Source organism: Oncorhynchus mykiss, chromosome 27 (genome assembly GCF_057628025.1).
Source record: "Oncorhynchus mykiss isolate SJ-2025 chromosome 27, ASM5762802v1, whole genome shotgun sequence".
In the NCBI taxonomy this organism is placed as follows: Eukaryota; Metazoa; Chordata; class Actinopteri; order Salmoniformes; family Salmonidae; genus Oncorhynchus; species Oncorhynchus mykiss.
Genome location: NC_143048.1, coordinates 5,723,671 through 5,740,157, shown reverse-complemented (window position 1 = coordinate 5,740,157; position 16,487 = coordinate 5,723,671). Strand labels below are relative to the sequence as shown.

Here is a 16,487-nt window from a genome sequence, read left to right as displayed (position 1 = left end):
AGATTTTTGCTGAATAAAGACCACCCACAGAAGTGCAGTGCAAAAGAGGTACCTTTATTGAACCCTTGCAGGCAAAAATTTACATTTGAATTGTAAATGACTTCATTTTCTGTGGTATTGCTCTTTGCAAACATACACAACTCTTACATAGAAAAATACAAGAGACTTTACTCTAGTTTTACATTGCAAAAATATCATTTGAAGTGTTAAGGCACATAGGTTACTATAGAATGGCCACAGTTCGAAGGGTTTTTACAACAAACAAAAAAATACATTTTGGTTTGTCAGTTAGGAAGAGGTCATACACAAAGTGAACATTAGCATAACGTGACAGAATAAAACCAGGAGAATTAAACAAAACAAATTAGGTACCAGTTACTACTGAATATGATTAAAACGCATTAAGCTACTCGAGATGTAAAATGCCGTAATGAGGTATAGGAATCGGATAGCAGACAAGTGATCATATTGTGGAATAAAATTGGACTTTTCCCTACTGATTGCTGATTATTTTAGTCCTACCTGAACAAAGTGTTCTGTGTGGAATGGAATCACCTATCCAAGTGATAATCAGGAAGGCCCTACACGTACATTTAACAAATTGTGATGTTAATGAAATGAACCGACATGAGAAATGTAATAATGGTAAAAGGGTTTCACTGACTATGGTTAGATGTCGTCGTCCCCCCCCCCAATAATCCATGTGTTGAACTTTGAATGGAATGCATTAGCTACACATTGCATTAACTGTACTGCTTAGAACGTTTATCAGATCCATTCTATGAGAAGTGAAAAAAAGTGAACACAAATCAAATAAGTTGCAACTTCAGCCCTTCCTTGGAGAATATTTCCTTTGTGAATCTTTACTGTGGTTTGCCCCCAACCTTGAAAGAATAATGAAATATAAGCAAATTAACTTGGAGACCTTTGTCAAAATGAATCATAATAAATATATATATATAGTGTGTGTAAAAGAAAAATCAATCATGGCCGTCAGTGACTGAGCTGTGAATGATGTTCAAGTTAGTGGCATTCTCTCTCAAACCCAGACGGTTTACCGATACTCAGGTGATCTTCCATTGTGAATTGGGATTCATGAAATTTGGTCCCACTGCAATGCTGCTGGGTTTTTCACACTCAACAGTTTCCCGTGTGTATCAAGAATGGTCCACCACCCAAAGGACATCCAGCTAACTTGACAACTGTGGGAAGCATTGGAGTCAACATGGGCCAGCATCCCTGTGGAACGCTTTTGACACCATGTAGAGTCCATGCCCCGACGAATTGAGGCTGTTCTGAGGGCAAGAGAGGGTGCAACTCAATATTAGAAAGGTGTTGCTAATGTTTTTCTTTAATGTTTTTTTTTCAATGTGTATATAATCTGTCTGTTTTGCTACACAAATCAAAAGACAAAATGGGATGAAGTTTATATAAAGAAAACTTAAGATTAGTCATTTTATACATAAGAATCTTCAATAATTTCACCTTGCAACCAAATAAATAATCCCAGCAATCAGAGAAACATTGTTGATTGCAACCTGAGTTGCCGTCGACCAGGAAGAGAGCTGGCTAAAGCTGTGTTATTGACGTCATAAGTCACTGTCCGACTGACCGTTCCGATCCGCATCCCACGGTTTCCTGTGACAACATAATGGGAACATTGTTCCTTCACCAATCATCCCACTGGGCAAGAAATGTAGAAAAAAAGTCTGCTCTGTCCAGCCGTATGCATAAACGTGTCCTTATGAGAGGAGGTTCTTGTAGTCATTTTTTTATTAGCTGGGCACAAACGTGTGAGTAAAAAAACGTGTGAGAGTAACTTTAGGTGGCACAGTAGGTACCTGGACACTTCGGCAGCATCATATCCTAACTATAGGAAATGTCAAAGGAGTCATTGAGAGGGTATATAGCTTTGGTCTCAATTTCAACCTAAACTGTCCCATTTAAGGCATAAAACTACTATCATCTCACGACAGGATGAACTGAACTCCAACGTGATATCCAAATTAAATAAGGGAGGAAAAGAAAAGCATTGGGGGGTGAGGGGGTCTGACTGCACAGCCAGTGTGCTGCTAAGTCTCCTCATCCCAGAGACAGAGCTGTTTGTGGGGGACATAGTAGGTGAATTGGTAGCCTTTGCTGCAGCTCTTGATGCCGCACTTGTAGGGGCTACCTTTGCCTGTGGTCTCGCGGTTGCGGCAGTACTTAAGCAGGCAGGGGTACCACTCCAGACGCAGGCTGAAGCTGCAGGAGCAGGGCTGCCACACGTCTCTCGTAGAGCGGCACGACAGCAGGACCGGGACCACGTCCACCGACTGGGGCAGGATCTCAAACACGGATCCCTCCACTCCTACAGGTGCAGCAAGCAACATATTTGTGAGTCAATGCACTAATTAAGGTAGCCTGGTCCCAGATCTGTTTGTGCGGTCTTGCCAACACCCACTGTGACAATGACCATAGGATTTGGCAAGACGGCACAAACAGATCTGGGACTAGGCTAGTAATAAGGAGCTTTTTCATGCAAAAGAGTGCTGCTATCTCTATTCAATCACAGATGGTTCACCGTGCACTGCACTGACCATTAGGCCACATTTTTTTTACAGTACATTATCTACGACGACACGGTTGACTTCATATAAACTAAAAGATACAGGGCTCTTCAGTCAGCTCTCGTAAAAAAAAAAAAAACGATCACAAAAAGTGATTGCCTAAAGTTAAGCAAGAGCTATAGGAGCAAAACAGACTCTCAGGGAGAGAACATTTCAGTTTACAGTCAATTACGTAATCTTTTTCTACATTGTCAAATACTAATAGTGTTATTGAAGTAGAACTGGGCTAGTTTGGTAGTGTACATATAGAGCTAAAATGTATTGGATGAATTTAACTTGGAGCGAGTGTGTGATTAAGGTCTAGACCAAGGGTGGGCACTGAATTCCTGGAGGCCATAGTGTGTGCAGGCTTTTATTCCAGCTCAGCACTCCAGTCAATCATACTTCACCGAGGGAGGGGCTGACCTCTCCAAATGAAAAAGGTCATCTGCATCTTTTATTCCACGTCCACACAAAGGTGGACTAATGTGCACCTTGTCTTGAGAAAGGCCACTAGGCCAAAAACATTGACTGTGAAAGATACTTTTTTCACCACTGGGGAATAGTACACAATTGTCATACTTGAATAAAACTCCAGATACCGTAATAGAAAATGACTCAAGTAAAAGTCACCCAGTAAAATACTACTTGAGTAAAAGTCTAAAAAGTATTTGGTTTTAAATATATTTAAGTATCAAATGTCTATGTAATTGCTAAAATATACTTAAAGTATCAAAAGTAAAAGTATAAATAATTTCAAATTCCTTATATTAAGCAAACCAAGCTGCACCATTTGTATTTATTTACAGATAGCCATGCCAACACTCAGACATAATTTACAAAGAAAGCATTTGTGTTTAGTGAGTCCACCTGATCAGAGGCAGTAGAGATGACCAGGGGTGTTCTCTTGGACACTTTCTGTCCTGCTAAGCATTCAAAATGTAAATGACTACTTTTGGGTCTTAAGGGAAAATTTATGGAGTAAAAAGTACATTATTTTCTTCAGGAATGTAGTGAAGTAAAAGTAGTCCAAAATATAAATAGTAAAATAAATACCCCCAAAAAAACTACTTAAGTAGTACTTTAAAATAGTTTTACACCACTGCAGATCCCTTTTTATTATTTTCACCTAACAGACTCTTAAATTTATTTTTTGCTATTCGAGTATTGTTTGTTTGTTTGTATATCTCAACGTGCAATACTATTATGGCTTTAGCCAGAGGTTTTGCTTTGTCGTCTCTGATTTATTCTACAATTCAAACATGGCGATTATCCTAAACTCCCATTCCACCTACACCGAAAGAAGTGGATGGAAATCTTCGCTTTCATATTGTGAACTTCAGCCATGAGCAACTGAACAGGTGTTGTGCCGAAAATCTCCAACCTGGCAGAACCCCTCCCCCTTCTAATTTCCTTAATTTTGTGGCTAGAGTCAAATACTTTCCATAGAACAAACTTCACGTCAGGATAGGCAACAGAATTAATAAATGCGTATTATATTAAACATAGATGGAGTAAGTAATATGTTGGCAAGCAATAAACATTTCAGAACAATTATAGCTGAATTATTATCCTTACACTTTCAAAAATACTAGTTGAATAAGACATGGGAGAGATGACAAATTTGGCAAAGAGATTGATTTATAGACTAATATAAATCAGTAGCGGTTTTAGGGACGGGTGACATGGGCAGCCACCCACCGTAGCATCTTGCAGGGAGCGGCACGGGTGCCCCCGGGTGCTGAGGGGCGCCATACAAGCTAGAACCGCCACATACACTTGAAACAAATAGCCAAACCGAAAACTGCAGAGAAAAAATGATTTCTGCTACTAAGATCAGTGAAATGTAGGCTAAACTGACAATGGAGTGAAGAGCAGAAATCTCAACTAGCAGGAAAGTCGCAGCAATGAAGAACGCGAAGGGGGGGGGGGGGGGGGGGGGGGCTCTGGCAGGGGGGGACATTTTCCAGCACAGCACCAGCACCTGATATCACCTTTCCTACGGCAACAGCTGAGCCACTCGGGGAAGGTACACAGTAAACACAGCTGAGACCGGTGTTAACTCCAACAAGCTGCGTGTTACATTAAGCCTGCTACGCTGTACACCCGTCCTGGCCCAAACACCACAAAGCAAGCTAAACAACTATGCCCAAACTGTGGTAAGACCGTAAGGAAGAATTCAAAAGCAGTGGATTGTGACATTTGTTTGTTCACAAACTGTGGAAGTATCAACCCCTTGTCATATGATGAAGCTGTAAAGTCTCAAAGCAACATTTTGCTTGTTTGCAATGTATGCTGTTTAAATGCGGTGCCAAACATTGGGATGCTGGACACAAGCAGGGATGATGAGTGCAATCTAGATGAGATCGTCGATGTATCAGCAGTGGGCACAGAAAATGACATGTTTGACTGTTTCAACCAGAGAGGACTTCATTTTATCCATGTGAACGCAGAGCCTGCTGCTGAAATTAGAGGAACTAAAATTCCTTGCTTCTAAACACACGAGCTGCAGTAGTTACTGCGACATCGTCCTCAATTGACCCATCCAACCATGAGGTTGAACTACCGTGTTCATAGCGTTCATAGAATTGACCGAAACGGTGGTGGCGTGTGTGTTTTTACTAGGAATGATGTGCATTTTAACCTTCTTTCAGATCTGAAAATGGATGGTCTTGAGGTTTCATGGGTAGATATACTTCTTCCTAAATGTCGTCCTATACTTGGTGTTTTATCGGCGATTTTAATACAAATGTGCAGTTATCACCCAAGAAACGTACACTAGTAAATGCCCTGTATAACTTTAAAATCAGCTATTTGGACTAGAACAACTAATTGTTGAGCCAACCCAGGTGCGTATTGACAGTAAATCAACTTGGATTTGATTATTGTATCAGATCAAGAGAATGTCTGCCAGTCAGGAGTCTTAAATATTGGTTTTAGTGATCATATGGTAACCTACTGTACCCGTAAGAAATCCATAATGCTACTAGAGCTGGTAATATATTCATGAAGGTACGGTCTATGAAACAATACAAAAAAAAAAAAACGTTATGTAGAGGTCCTGGGAATTTTGGATTGATCTCATGTACTAAACTGTGATGTTGATCAAGCTTGGTATCTTTTTAATGATCTGTTTGTCTGCACTCGACTCTGGCTTCGATGAAACAAATTCAAATCAAACAGCGGTCAGGGAAATGGATCACATCCGAGATCTTAGACCTCATAAGGAAAAGGGATCGCTACCTGGCCAGATTCAGAAGGACAAATCTACAACAAGATTATGATGGTTAAATTAACTGTAGAAACCAGGCAAGATACAAAATGGATAAGACCACATCCCAACATTATATAGATGCCGTTAATGACAACTTACATCAGCCTTGTATTCTTTAGAACTTCTGAAATGAACATTGGCTTAAAAACTCCCCCTTATGTAAAATCCTGTAGTATTGTCCTGGATATTGATGTTTTATGTTATGACCAGGCAAAATGTTGCAAATTATTTAAAAAATTGTTTTACCACTATAGCTTCATCTCTGGTTCAGAAGTTACCCTTCTGCTCTGGACACTATGGCCAGTCTTTCATTAACTACTTTTACCATAGCAAAGGTATCACAAATTATTTGTTTGAGCTGTGCTCATTAAGCATAAACAAAGCAACTGGGCTGGATAACCTTCCTGCACAATTCAAAGAATAGTGCTCGTGTCACTGCTAAAATGATAACATATTGTAAACCTTTATTAGTAGTGGTCCATTTCCCAAGGATCTCAAAACAGCCCGGGTTGTTCCACTCCACAAGAAGAGTAGTAAAACAAATGTAGGAAACTGCAGGCCTGTGTCAATCCTCAAAACCTCATCCAAAGTTGTTGAGAGATTAGTTTTTAAAATCAACTTGAGGGATACCTTCTTGAGCACAAACTTCTTTATGAACTACAATCTGGCTTTAGAACAGCTCATTCCACTGATACTTGCCATATCCACATTAAGCAGGAAAGTGAGAAGGGGAACTATACAGGTATGGTCATGTTAGACTTGCAGGAAGCTGTTGACACTGTGGATCATAATATTCTCCTGATGAAACTGAAATGCACGGGTCTAAATGATGTAGCAGTGAAATGTTTTAGGTCTTATCTGACCAACAGAACACAATTATGTAATGTTGGTGATGTTCTGTCAGAGGCATTTGCAGTACCGCAGGGATCAATTTTAGGGCCTCTCTTATATACGTTAATGATATGCCAGATAAAGCAAGAGTTTACACTTTACTGTATGCTGATGATTCAGCAATACTGGTATCAGGGAAGGATACAGTTTACATAGAGACCCTGAGTTAAGGAATTGCATTTTGTTAGAGATTGGTTGTCTGACAAAAATTGTCACTACATTTGGTAAAAACTGAATCGATTTTGTTTGGAACAAAACAGATTGCTTAGGGCTGACAAGATAACGGTAAACTGTGCAGGCAAGGAGAGCGAATCTAAAACAAGTATCTTATCTTTGTGTCCCTAGAGAAATCCCTTTCTGGAGACCTGATTGCTGATAAATTAAAAAAAAAAAAAGGCAAACAAATTAAATTTACATCATAACACTAGATATTTTAACATTAAAGTTAAACTGCTCGTCTCAACCTTGATTCAGTGTCATGTTGATTATGCCTGCTCTGTTTAGTATAGTGGGCTATCAAAAAAGCTGAAAAAGAGAACGCAGGTCTTGCAAAATAATGTTCAGGTATATGCTGAATGTCTCCCCTAGGACCCACATAGGGGTAGGGGAGTTCCTGAAGGTGGGCTTGTTGCCTTTGGAGTCCAGAGTGGACCAACTTAAATCATATGCTTGACATCTTAAACGATCGCGCCCCAGGTTTAATGAAACACATTGATATGGTCTATAACCAACACAGTCACAATACCAGAGCTCGTGTTATGTCTTCTAAAGAGTAAACAGTACTGCGAGGAGCACGTTTTTCCATATAGGCATTTGTCTATGGAATAGACTTCCCTTGGAGATCAAGCAAATAAAAAGTAAAAATAGCTTTAATAAGCAGGCATAGTTTAATTTGGTCAAGGTCGTAATTGTAAGGGAAACCACTCCACTGACCCTTGTGCCCCCTACTGCTGGTCAGGTGTATTTATTTTAAGGATTGGTATGATGTGCAATCATTATCATACTCATCACTATCAAACGCTCCCTGAAACACTTCAGCGAGCAGGCCTTTCTAAATCGACCTGGCCCGGGTATCCTGGAAGGATATCGACTTTATCCCGTCAGTAAAAGATGCCTGGTTGTTCTTTAAAAGTGCTTTCCTCACCAGGTTAAATAAGCATGCCCCATTCAAGAAATGTAGAACCAGGAACAGATATATCCCTTGGTTCTCTCCAGACCTGACTGCCCTTAACCAACCCAAAAACATCCTGTGGCGTTCTGCAATAGCATCGAACAGCCCCCGTGAAATGCAACTTTTTAGGGAAGTTAGAAACCAATATACACAGGCAGTTAGAAAAGCCAAGGCTAGCTTTTTCAAGCAGAAATGTATTTCCTGCAACACAAACTCAAAAAAGTTCTGGGACATTGCAAAGTCCATGGAGAATAAGAGCACCTCCTCCCAACTGCACTGAGGATAGGAAACTATGTCACCACCGATAAATCCACTATAATTGAGAATTTCAATAAGCATTTTTCCACAGCTGGCCATGCTTTCCACCTGGCCCACCCCTACCCCAGTCAACAGCACTGCACCCCCCACAGCAATTCGCCCAAGCCTTCCCCATTTCTCCTTCTCCCAAATCCAGTCCGCTGATGTTCTGAAAGAGCTGCAAAATCAGCCGGGCTAGACAATCTAGACCCTTTCTTTCTAAAATTATCTGCTGAAATTATTGCAACCCCTATTACTAGCCTGTTCAATCTCGTGTCGTCTGAGATTCCCAAAGATTGGAAAGCAGCTGCAGTCATCCCCCTCTTCAAAGGGGGGGGGGGACACTCTTGACCCAAATTTCTACAGACCTATATCTATCCTACCCTGCCTTTCTAAGGTCTTCAAAAGCCAAGTTAACAAAAAGATCACCGACCATTTCGAATCCCACTGTACCTTCTCCGCTATGCAATCTGGTTTCAGATCTGTTTATGGGTGCACCTCAGCCACGCTCAAGGTTCTAAACAATAACTTAACCGCCATCGATAAGACAATACTGTGCAGCCGTATTCATTGACCTGGCCAAGGCTTTCGACTCTGTCAATCACAACATCCTAATCGGCAGACTCAACAGCCTTGGTTTCATAAATGATTGCCTCGCCTGGTTCACCAACTACTTCTCCGACAGAGTTCAGTGACAAATCTGAGGGCCTGTTGTCCGGGCCTCTGGCAGTCTCTATGGGGGTGCCACAGGGTTCAATTCTTGGGCCGACTCTCTTCTCTGTATATATCAATGATGTCACTCTTGCTGCTGGTGAGTCTCTGATCCACCTCTACGCAGACGACACCATTCTGTATACTTCTGGTCCTTCTTTGGACACTGTGTTAACAACCCTCCAGATGAGCTTCAATGCCATACAACTCTCCTTCCGTGGTCTCCAACTGCTCTTAAATACAAGTAAAACTAAATGCATGCTCTTCAACTGATCGCTGCCTGCACCTGCCTGCCCGTCCAGCATCACTACTCTGGACTAGAGGTCGACCGATTCAGATTTTTCAACGCCGATACCGATTATTGGAGGACCAAAAAAGTCGATACCGGTTAAATCGGCAGATTTTTTAAATTTATTTGTAATAATGATAATTGCAACAATACTGAATGAACACTTATTTTAACTTAATATAATACATCAATAAAATCAATTTAGCCTCAAGTAGATAATGAAACATGTTCAATTTGGTTTAAATAATGCAAAAACAAAGTGTTGGAGAAGAAAGTAAAAGTGCAATATGTGCTATGTAAGAAAGCTAACGTTTAAGTTCCTTGCTCAGAACATGAGAACATATGAAAGCTGGTGGTTCCTTTTAACATGAGTCTTCAATATTCCCAAGTAAGACGTTTTAGGTTGTAGTTATTATAGGAATTATAGGACTATTTCCCTCTATACCATTTGCATTTCATTAACCTTTGACTATTGGATGTTCTTATAGGCACTTTAGTATTGCCAGTGTAACAGTATAGCTTCCGTCCCTCTCCTCGCTCCTCCCTGGGCTCGAACCAGCAACACAACGACAACAGCCACCATCAAAGCAGCGTTACCCATGCAGAGCAAGTAGAACAACTACTAGAAGGCTCAGAGCGAGTGACGTTTGAAACGCTATTAGCACGCGCTAACTAGCTAGCCATTTCACTTCGGTTACACTAGCCTCATCCCGGGAGTTAATTAATAGGCTTGAAGTCATAAACAGCGCAGTCAGATACTTGTATGCTCAGTCAGACTATATGCAACGCAGAACACGCTAGATCATATCTAGTAATATCAACCATGTGTAATTAACTAGTGATTATGATTGTTTTTTATAAGATAAGTTTAATGCTAGCTAGCAACTTACCTTGGCTTACTGCATTCGCGTAACAGGCAGTCTCCTTGTGGAGTGCAACGAGAGAGAGGCAGGTCCTTATTACGTTGGACTAGTAAGGTTGCAAGATTGGATCCCCCGAGCTGACAAGGTGAAAATCGGTCGTTCTGGCCCTGAACAAGGCAGTTAACCCACCGTTCCTAGGCCGTCATTGAAAATGAGAATGTGTTCTTAACTGACTTGCCTAGTTAAATAAGTCTTTAAAAATATATATATATATAAAATAAAAAATAGGCAAATCGGCGCCCAAAAATACAGATTTCCGATTGTTATGAAAACTTGAAATCGGCCCTAATTAATCGGCCATTCTGATTAATCGGTCGACCTCTACGCTGGACCATTCTGACTTAGAATATGTGGACATCTACATACCTAGGTGTCTGGTTAGACCATCTGACCGATCCTCGACTTTGGCGATGTCATTTACAAAATAGCCTCCAACACCCTACTCAACAAATTGGATGCGGTCTATCACAGTGCCGTCCGTTTTGTCACCAAAGCCCCATATACTACCCACCACTGCGACCTGTACGCTTGTTGGCTGGCCCTCGCTTCATACTCGTCGCCAAACCCACTGGCTCCAGGTCATCTACAAGACCCTGCTAAGTAAAGTCCCATCTTATCTCTGCTCGCTGGTCACCATAGCTGCACCCACCCGTAGCACACGTTCCAGCAGGTACACTGGGGAGAACAAGTATTTGATATCCTGCAAAATCGGCAGAGTTTCCTACTTACAAAGCATGTAGAGGTCTAATTTTTATCATAGGTACACTTCAACTGTGAGAGACGGAATCAAAAACATAAATCCCAAAAATCTCATTGTATGATTTTCAAGTAATTAATTTGCATTTTATTGCATGACATAAGTATTTGATCACCTACCAACCAGTAAGAATTTCGGCTCTCACAGACCTGTTAGTTTTTCTTTAGGAGGCCCACCTGTTCTCCACTCATTACCTGTACTAACTGCATCTGTTTGAACTCGTTACCTGTATCAAAGACACCTGTCCACACACTCAATCAAACAGACTCCAACCTCTCCACAATGGCCAAGAACAGGGGCTGTGTAAGGACATCAGGGATAACATTGTAGACCTGCACAAGGCTGGGATGGGCTACAGGACAATAGGCAAGCAGCTTGGTGAGAAGGCAACAACTGTTGGTGCAATTATTAGAAAATGGATGTTCAAGATAATGGTCAATCACCCTTGGTCTGGGGCTCCATGCAAGATCTCACCTTGTGGGGCATCAATGATCATGAGGAAGGTGAGGGATCAGCCCAGAATTACACGGCAGGACCTGGTCAATGACCTGAAGAGAGCTGGGACCACAGTCTCAAAGAAAACCATTAGTAACACACTACGCCGTCATGGATTAAAATCCTGCAGCGCACGCAAGGTCCCCCTGCTCAAGCCAGCGCATGTCCAGGCCCGTCTGAAGTTTGCCATCTGGATGATCCAGAGGAGGAATGGGAGAAGGTCATGTGGTCTGATGAGACAAAAATAGAGCTTTTTGGTCTAAACTCCACTCGCCGTGTTTGGAGGAAGAAGAAGGATGAGTACAACCCCAAGAACACCATCCCAACCGTGAAGCATGGAGGTGGAAACATCATTCTTTGGGGATGCTTTTCTGCAAAGGGGACAGGACGACTGCACCGTATTGAGGGGAGGATGGATGGATGGGGCCATGTATCGCGAGATCTTGGCCAACAACCTCCTTCCCTCAGCCACGATCCTTAGCATTGAAGATGGGTCGTGGCTGGGTCTTCCAGCATGACAACGACCCGAAACACAGCCAGGGCAACTAAAGAGTGGCTCCGTAAGAAGCATCTCAAGGTCTTGGTGTGGCCTAGCCAGTCTCCAGACCTGAACCCAATAGAAAATCTTTGGAGGGAGCTGAAAGTCCGTATTGCCCAGCGACAGCCCCGAAACCTGAAGGCTCTGGAGAAGGTCTGTATGGAGGACTGGGCCAAAATCCTTGCTGCAGTGTTTGCAAACCTGGTCAAGAACTACAGGAAACCTATGATCTCTGTAATTGCAAACCAAGTTTTCTGTACCAAATATTAAGTTCTGCTTTTCTGATGTATCAAATACTTATGTCATCCAAGATGGCGTAGCAGTGTAGACGTGTTTTGTTTGTCCTCTCGTGTACTTTTGTATTTTTCGTATATACACTTCACTACTTCTGATCTTCACAGCTAGCTTGCACCCTCCGTGGCATCCAGTACCGAAGCTATCCCTGAGGCCCAGCTCCCGGCCTACTCAGCTGTTCACCCGAACCCCACTCACACACGGCTAGAGCCCAATACTCCACCGGATCCTTGCTGTAAACTCTGGAACTTGGCACCGGATCACCACTGCTACCAATTGGCTATAGTGGCTGACGCCACTGCCACGAAGCTAGCACCAGTTAGCCGTGAGCCAGGCACATCTCCCGGCTAGCAAACAAAATTCTACAATACCTCTTTCGCCATCTGGCTTGGATTCTCTGTCGACACGGCACCCCGACACAACACCACGTCTGGTCTGCCGACGAATACTCCATCCACTGTGCCTTCAACCGGCCTCCGTTTGAGCAGACTCCCCTACCAACCCCGGGTTACTAAACGCTGTGTTGCCCGCGTGCTAGCGTAGTGGCGGCTTCCCTGTTCCATCTACTGCTGCCCCCTGGACACTATGATCACTTGGCTACATAGCTGATGCCTGCTGGACTGTCCATTAATCACGGTACTCCATTCGGTTTATTTATGTTTTATCTGTCGACCCCAGCCGCGAACTCGGGCTCTGTGTGTAGCTAATCCGACCCTCTCTGCCTAGTCATCGCCATTTTACCTGCTGTTGTTGTGTTAGCTGACTAGCGGTTGTTGTCTCACCTGTCGTTTTAGCTAGCTCTCCCAATCAAGACCTGCGATTACTTTATGCCTTGCTGTATGGCTCTCTCAAATATCAATATGCCTTGTATACTGTTGTTTAGGTTAGTTATCATTGTTTTAGTTTACAATGGAGCCCCTAGTTCCACTCCTCATACCTCCTTTGTCCCACCTCCCACACATGCGGTGACCTCACCCATTATAACCAGCATGTCCAGAGATACAACCTCTCTTATCATCACCCAGTGCCTGGGCTTACCTCCGCTGTACCCGCACCCCACCATACCCGTCTGCACATTATGCCCTGAATATATTCTACCACGCCCATAAATCTGCTCCTTTTATTCCTAGTCCCCAACGCTCTAGGCGACCAGTTTTGATAGCCTTTAGCCGCACCCTCATCCTACTCGGTTCCTCGGGTGATGTGAAGGTAAACACAGGCCCTGCATGTCCCCAGGCACCCTCTTGTTGACTTCTGTGATCGAAAAAGCCTTGGTTTCATGCATGTCAACATCAGAAACCTCCTCCCTAAATTTGTTTTACTCACCGCTTTAGCACACTCTGCCAACCCTGATGTCCTTGCCGTGTCTCAATCCTGGCTTAGGAAGGCCACCAAAAATTCTGAGCTTTCCATACCAAACTATAACACTTTCCGTCAAGATAGAACTGCCAAAGGGGGAGGAGTTGCAAAGTTCTGTCATACTTTCCAGGTCTATGCCCAAACAGTTCGAACTTCTCATTTAAAAAAATAATCTCTCCAGAAATAAGTCTCACTGTTTCCGCCTGCTACCGATCCCCCTCAGCTCCCAGCTGGGCCCTGGACACAATCTGTGAATTGATCACCCCCCATCTAGCTTCAGAGTTTGTTCTGTTAGGTGACCTAAACTGGCATATGCTTAACACCCCGGCAGTCCTACAATCTAAGCTAGATGCCCTCAATCTCACACAAATTATTAAGGAACCCACCAGGTACAACCCTAAATCCGTAAACATGGGCACCCTAATAGACATTATCCTGACCAACTTGCCCTCCAAATACACCTCTGCTATCTTCAATCAGGATCTCAGCGATCACTGCCTCATTGCCTGTATCCGCTACGGGTCCGCGGTCAAACGACCACCCCTCATCACTGTCAAACGTTCCCTAAAACACTTCTGCGAGCAGGCCTTTCTAATCGACCTGGCCCGGGTATCCTGGAAGGATATTGACCTCATGCCGTCAGTTGAGGATGCCTGGTCATTCTTTAAATGTAACTTCCTCACCATCTTAGACAAGCATGCTCCGTTCAAAAAAATGCAGAACTAAGAACAGATACAGCCCTTGGTTCACTCCAGAGCTGACTGCCTTCGACCAGCACAAAAACATCCTGTGACGGACTGCAATAGCATCGAATAGTCCCTGCGATATGCAACTGTTCAGGGAAGTCAGGAACCAATACACTCAGTCAGTCAGGAAAGCAAAGGCCACCTTTTTCAAGCAGAGATTTGCATCCTGTAGCTCTAACTCCAAAAAGTTCTGGGACACTAAAGTCCATGGAGAACAAGAGCACCTCCTCCCAGCTGCCCACTGCACTAAGGCTAGGTAACACGGTCACCACCGATAAATCCGTGATAATCGAAAACTTCAACAAGCATTTCTCAACGGCTGGCCATGCCTTCCTCCTGGCTACTCCAACCTCGGCCAACAGCTCCCCCCCCCGCATCTACTCGACCAAGCCTCCCTAGCTTCTCCTTTACCCAAATCCAGATAGCAGATGTTCTGAAAGAGCTGCAAAACTTGGACCCATACAAATCAGCTGGGCTTGACCATCTGGACCCTCTATTTCTGAAACTGTCCGCCGCCATTGTCGCAAGCCCTATTACCAGCCTGTACAACCTCTCCTTCGTATCATCTGAGATCCCCAAGGATTGGAAAGCTGCCGGGGTCATCCCCCTCTTCAAAGGGGGAGACACCCTGGACCCAAACTGTTACAGACCTATATCCATCCTGCCCAGCCTATCTAAGGTCGCTGCCTGCACCCGCACGCCCGACTAGCATCACCATCCTGGATGGTTCCGACCTAGAATATGTGGACATCTATAAGTACCTAGGTGTCTGGCTAGACTGCAAACTCTCCTTCCAGATTCATATCAAACATCTCCAATCCAAAATCAAATCTAGTCGGCTTTCTATTTCGCAACAAAGCCTCCTAAACTCACGCCGCCAAACTTACCCTAGTAAAACTGACTATACTACCGATCCTCGACTTCGGCAATGTCATCTACAAAATAGCTTCCAATACTCTATTCAGCAAACTGGATGCAGTTTATCACAGCGCCATCCGTTTTGTTACTAAAGCACCTTATACCACCCACCACTGCGACCTGTATGCTCTAGTCGGCTGGCCCTCGCTACATGTTCGTCGCCATACCCACTGGCTCCAGGTCATCTACAAGTCTATGCTAGGTAAAGCTCCGCCTTATCTCAGTTCACTGGTCACGATGGCAACACCCACCCGTAGCACGTGCTCCAGCAGGCGTATCTCACTGATCATCCCTAAAACCAAAACCTAATTTGGCCGCCTTTCCTTCCAGTTCTCTGCTGCCTGCGACTGGAACGAATTGCAAAAAATCTCTGAAGTTGGAGACTTCTCTCCCTCGCCAACTTTAAACATCTGCTATCTGAGCAGCTAACCGATCGCTGCAGCTGTACATAGTCCATCGGTATATAGCCCACCCAATTTACCTACCTCATCCCCATACTGTTTTTATTTTATTTACTTTTCTGCTCACCAGTATCTCTACCTGCACATGTTCATCTGATCATTTATCACTCCAGTGTTAATCTGCTAAATTGTAATTATTCACTCCTATGGCCTATTTATTGCCTACCTCCTCATGCCTTTTGCACACAATGTATATAGATTCTTTTTTTTCTATTATGTTGACTTGTTTATTGTTTATTGTTTACTCCATGTGTAACTGTGTTGTCTGTTCACACTGCTATGCTATATCTTGGCCAGGTCGCAGTTGCAAATGAGAACTTGTTCTCAACTAGCCTACCTGGTTAAATAAAGGTGAAATAAAAAATAATAATAAAAAAAAAAAATGTCATGCAATAAAATGCAAATGAATTACTTTAAAAAATCATACAATGTTTTTTTTTAATTTTTTTTATTTTACCTTTATTTAACCAGGCAAGTCAGTTAAGAACAAATTCTTATTTTCAATGACGGCCTGGGAACAGTGGGTTAACTGCCTGTTCAGGGGCAGAACGACAGATTTGTACCTTGTCAGCTCGGGGGTTTGAACTCGCAACCTTCCGGTTACTAGTCCAACACTCTAACCACTAAGCTACCCTGCCGCCCCAATGTGATTTTCTGGATTTTTGTTTTAGATTCCGTCTCTCCAGTTGAAGTGTACCTATGATACAAATTACAGACCTCTACATGCTTTGTAAGTAGAAAAACCTGCAAAATCAGCAGTGCTTCAAATACTTGT

General features: G+C 43.1%; 1 protein-coding gene across 1 annotated transcript in view; it reads right to left on the bottom strand.

Annotated features, from left to right (window-relative positions):
- Positions 1-33: 33 nt before the first annotated feature.
- oafa (OAF homolog a (Drosophila)) overlaps positions 34-16,487 on the bottom strand; it is a 30,402-nt gene continuing 13,948 nt past the window's right edge. Inside the window, exon 4 of the mRNA XM_021587328.3 lies at positions 34-2,350. Coding sequence (XP_021443003.1) covers positions 2,073-2,350 — 278 coding nt within the window. The 3' untranslated portion in view covers positions 34-2,072. The remainder of the gene's footprint in view (positions 2,351-16,487) is intronic.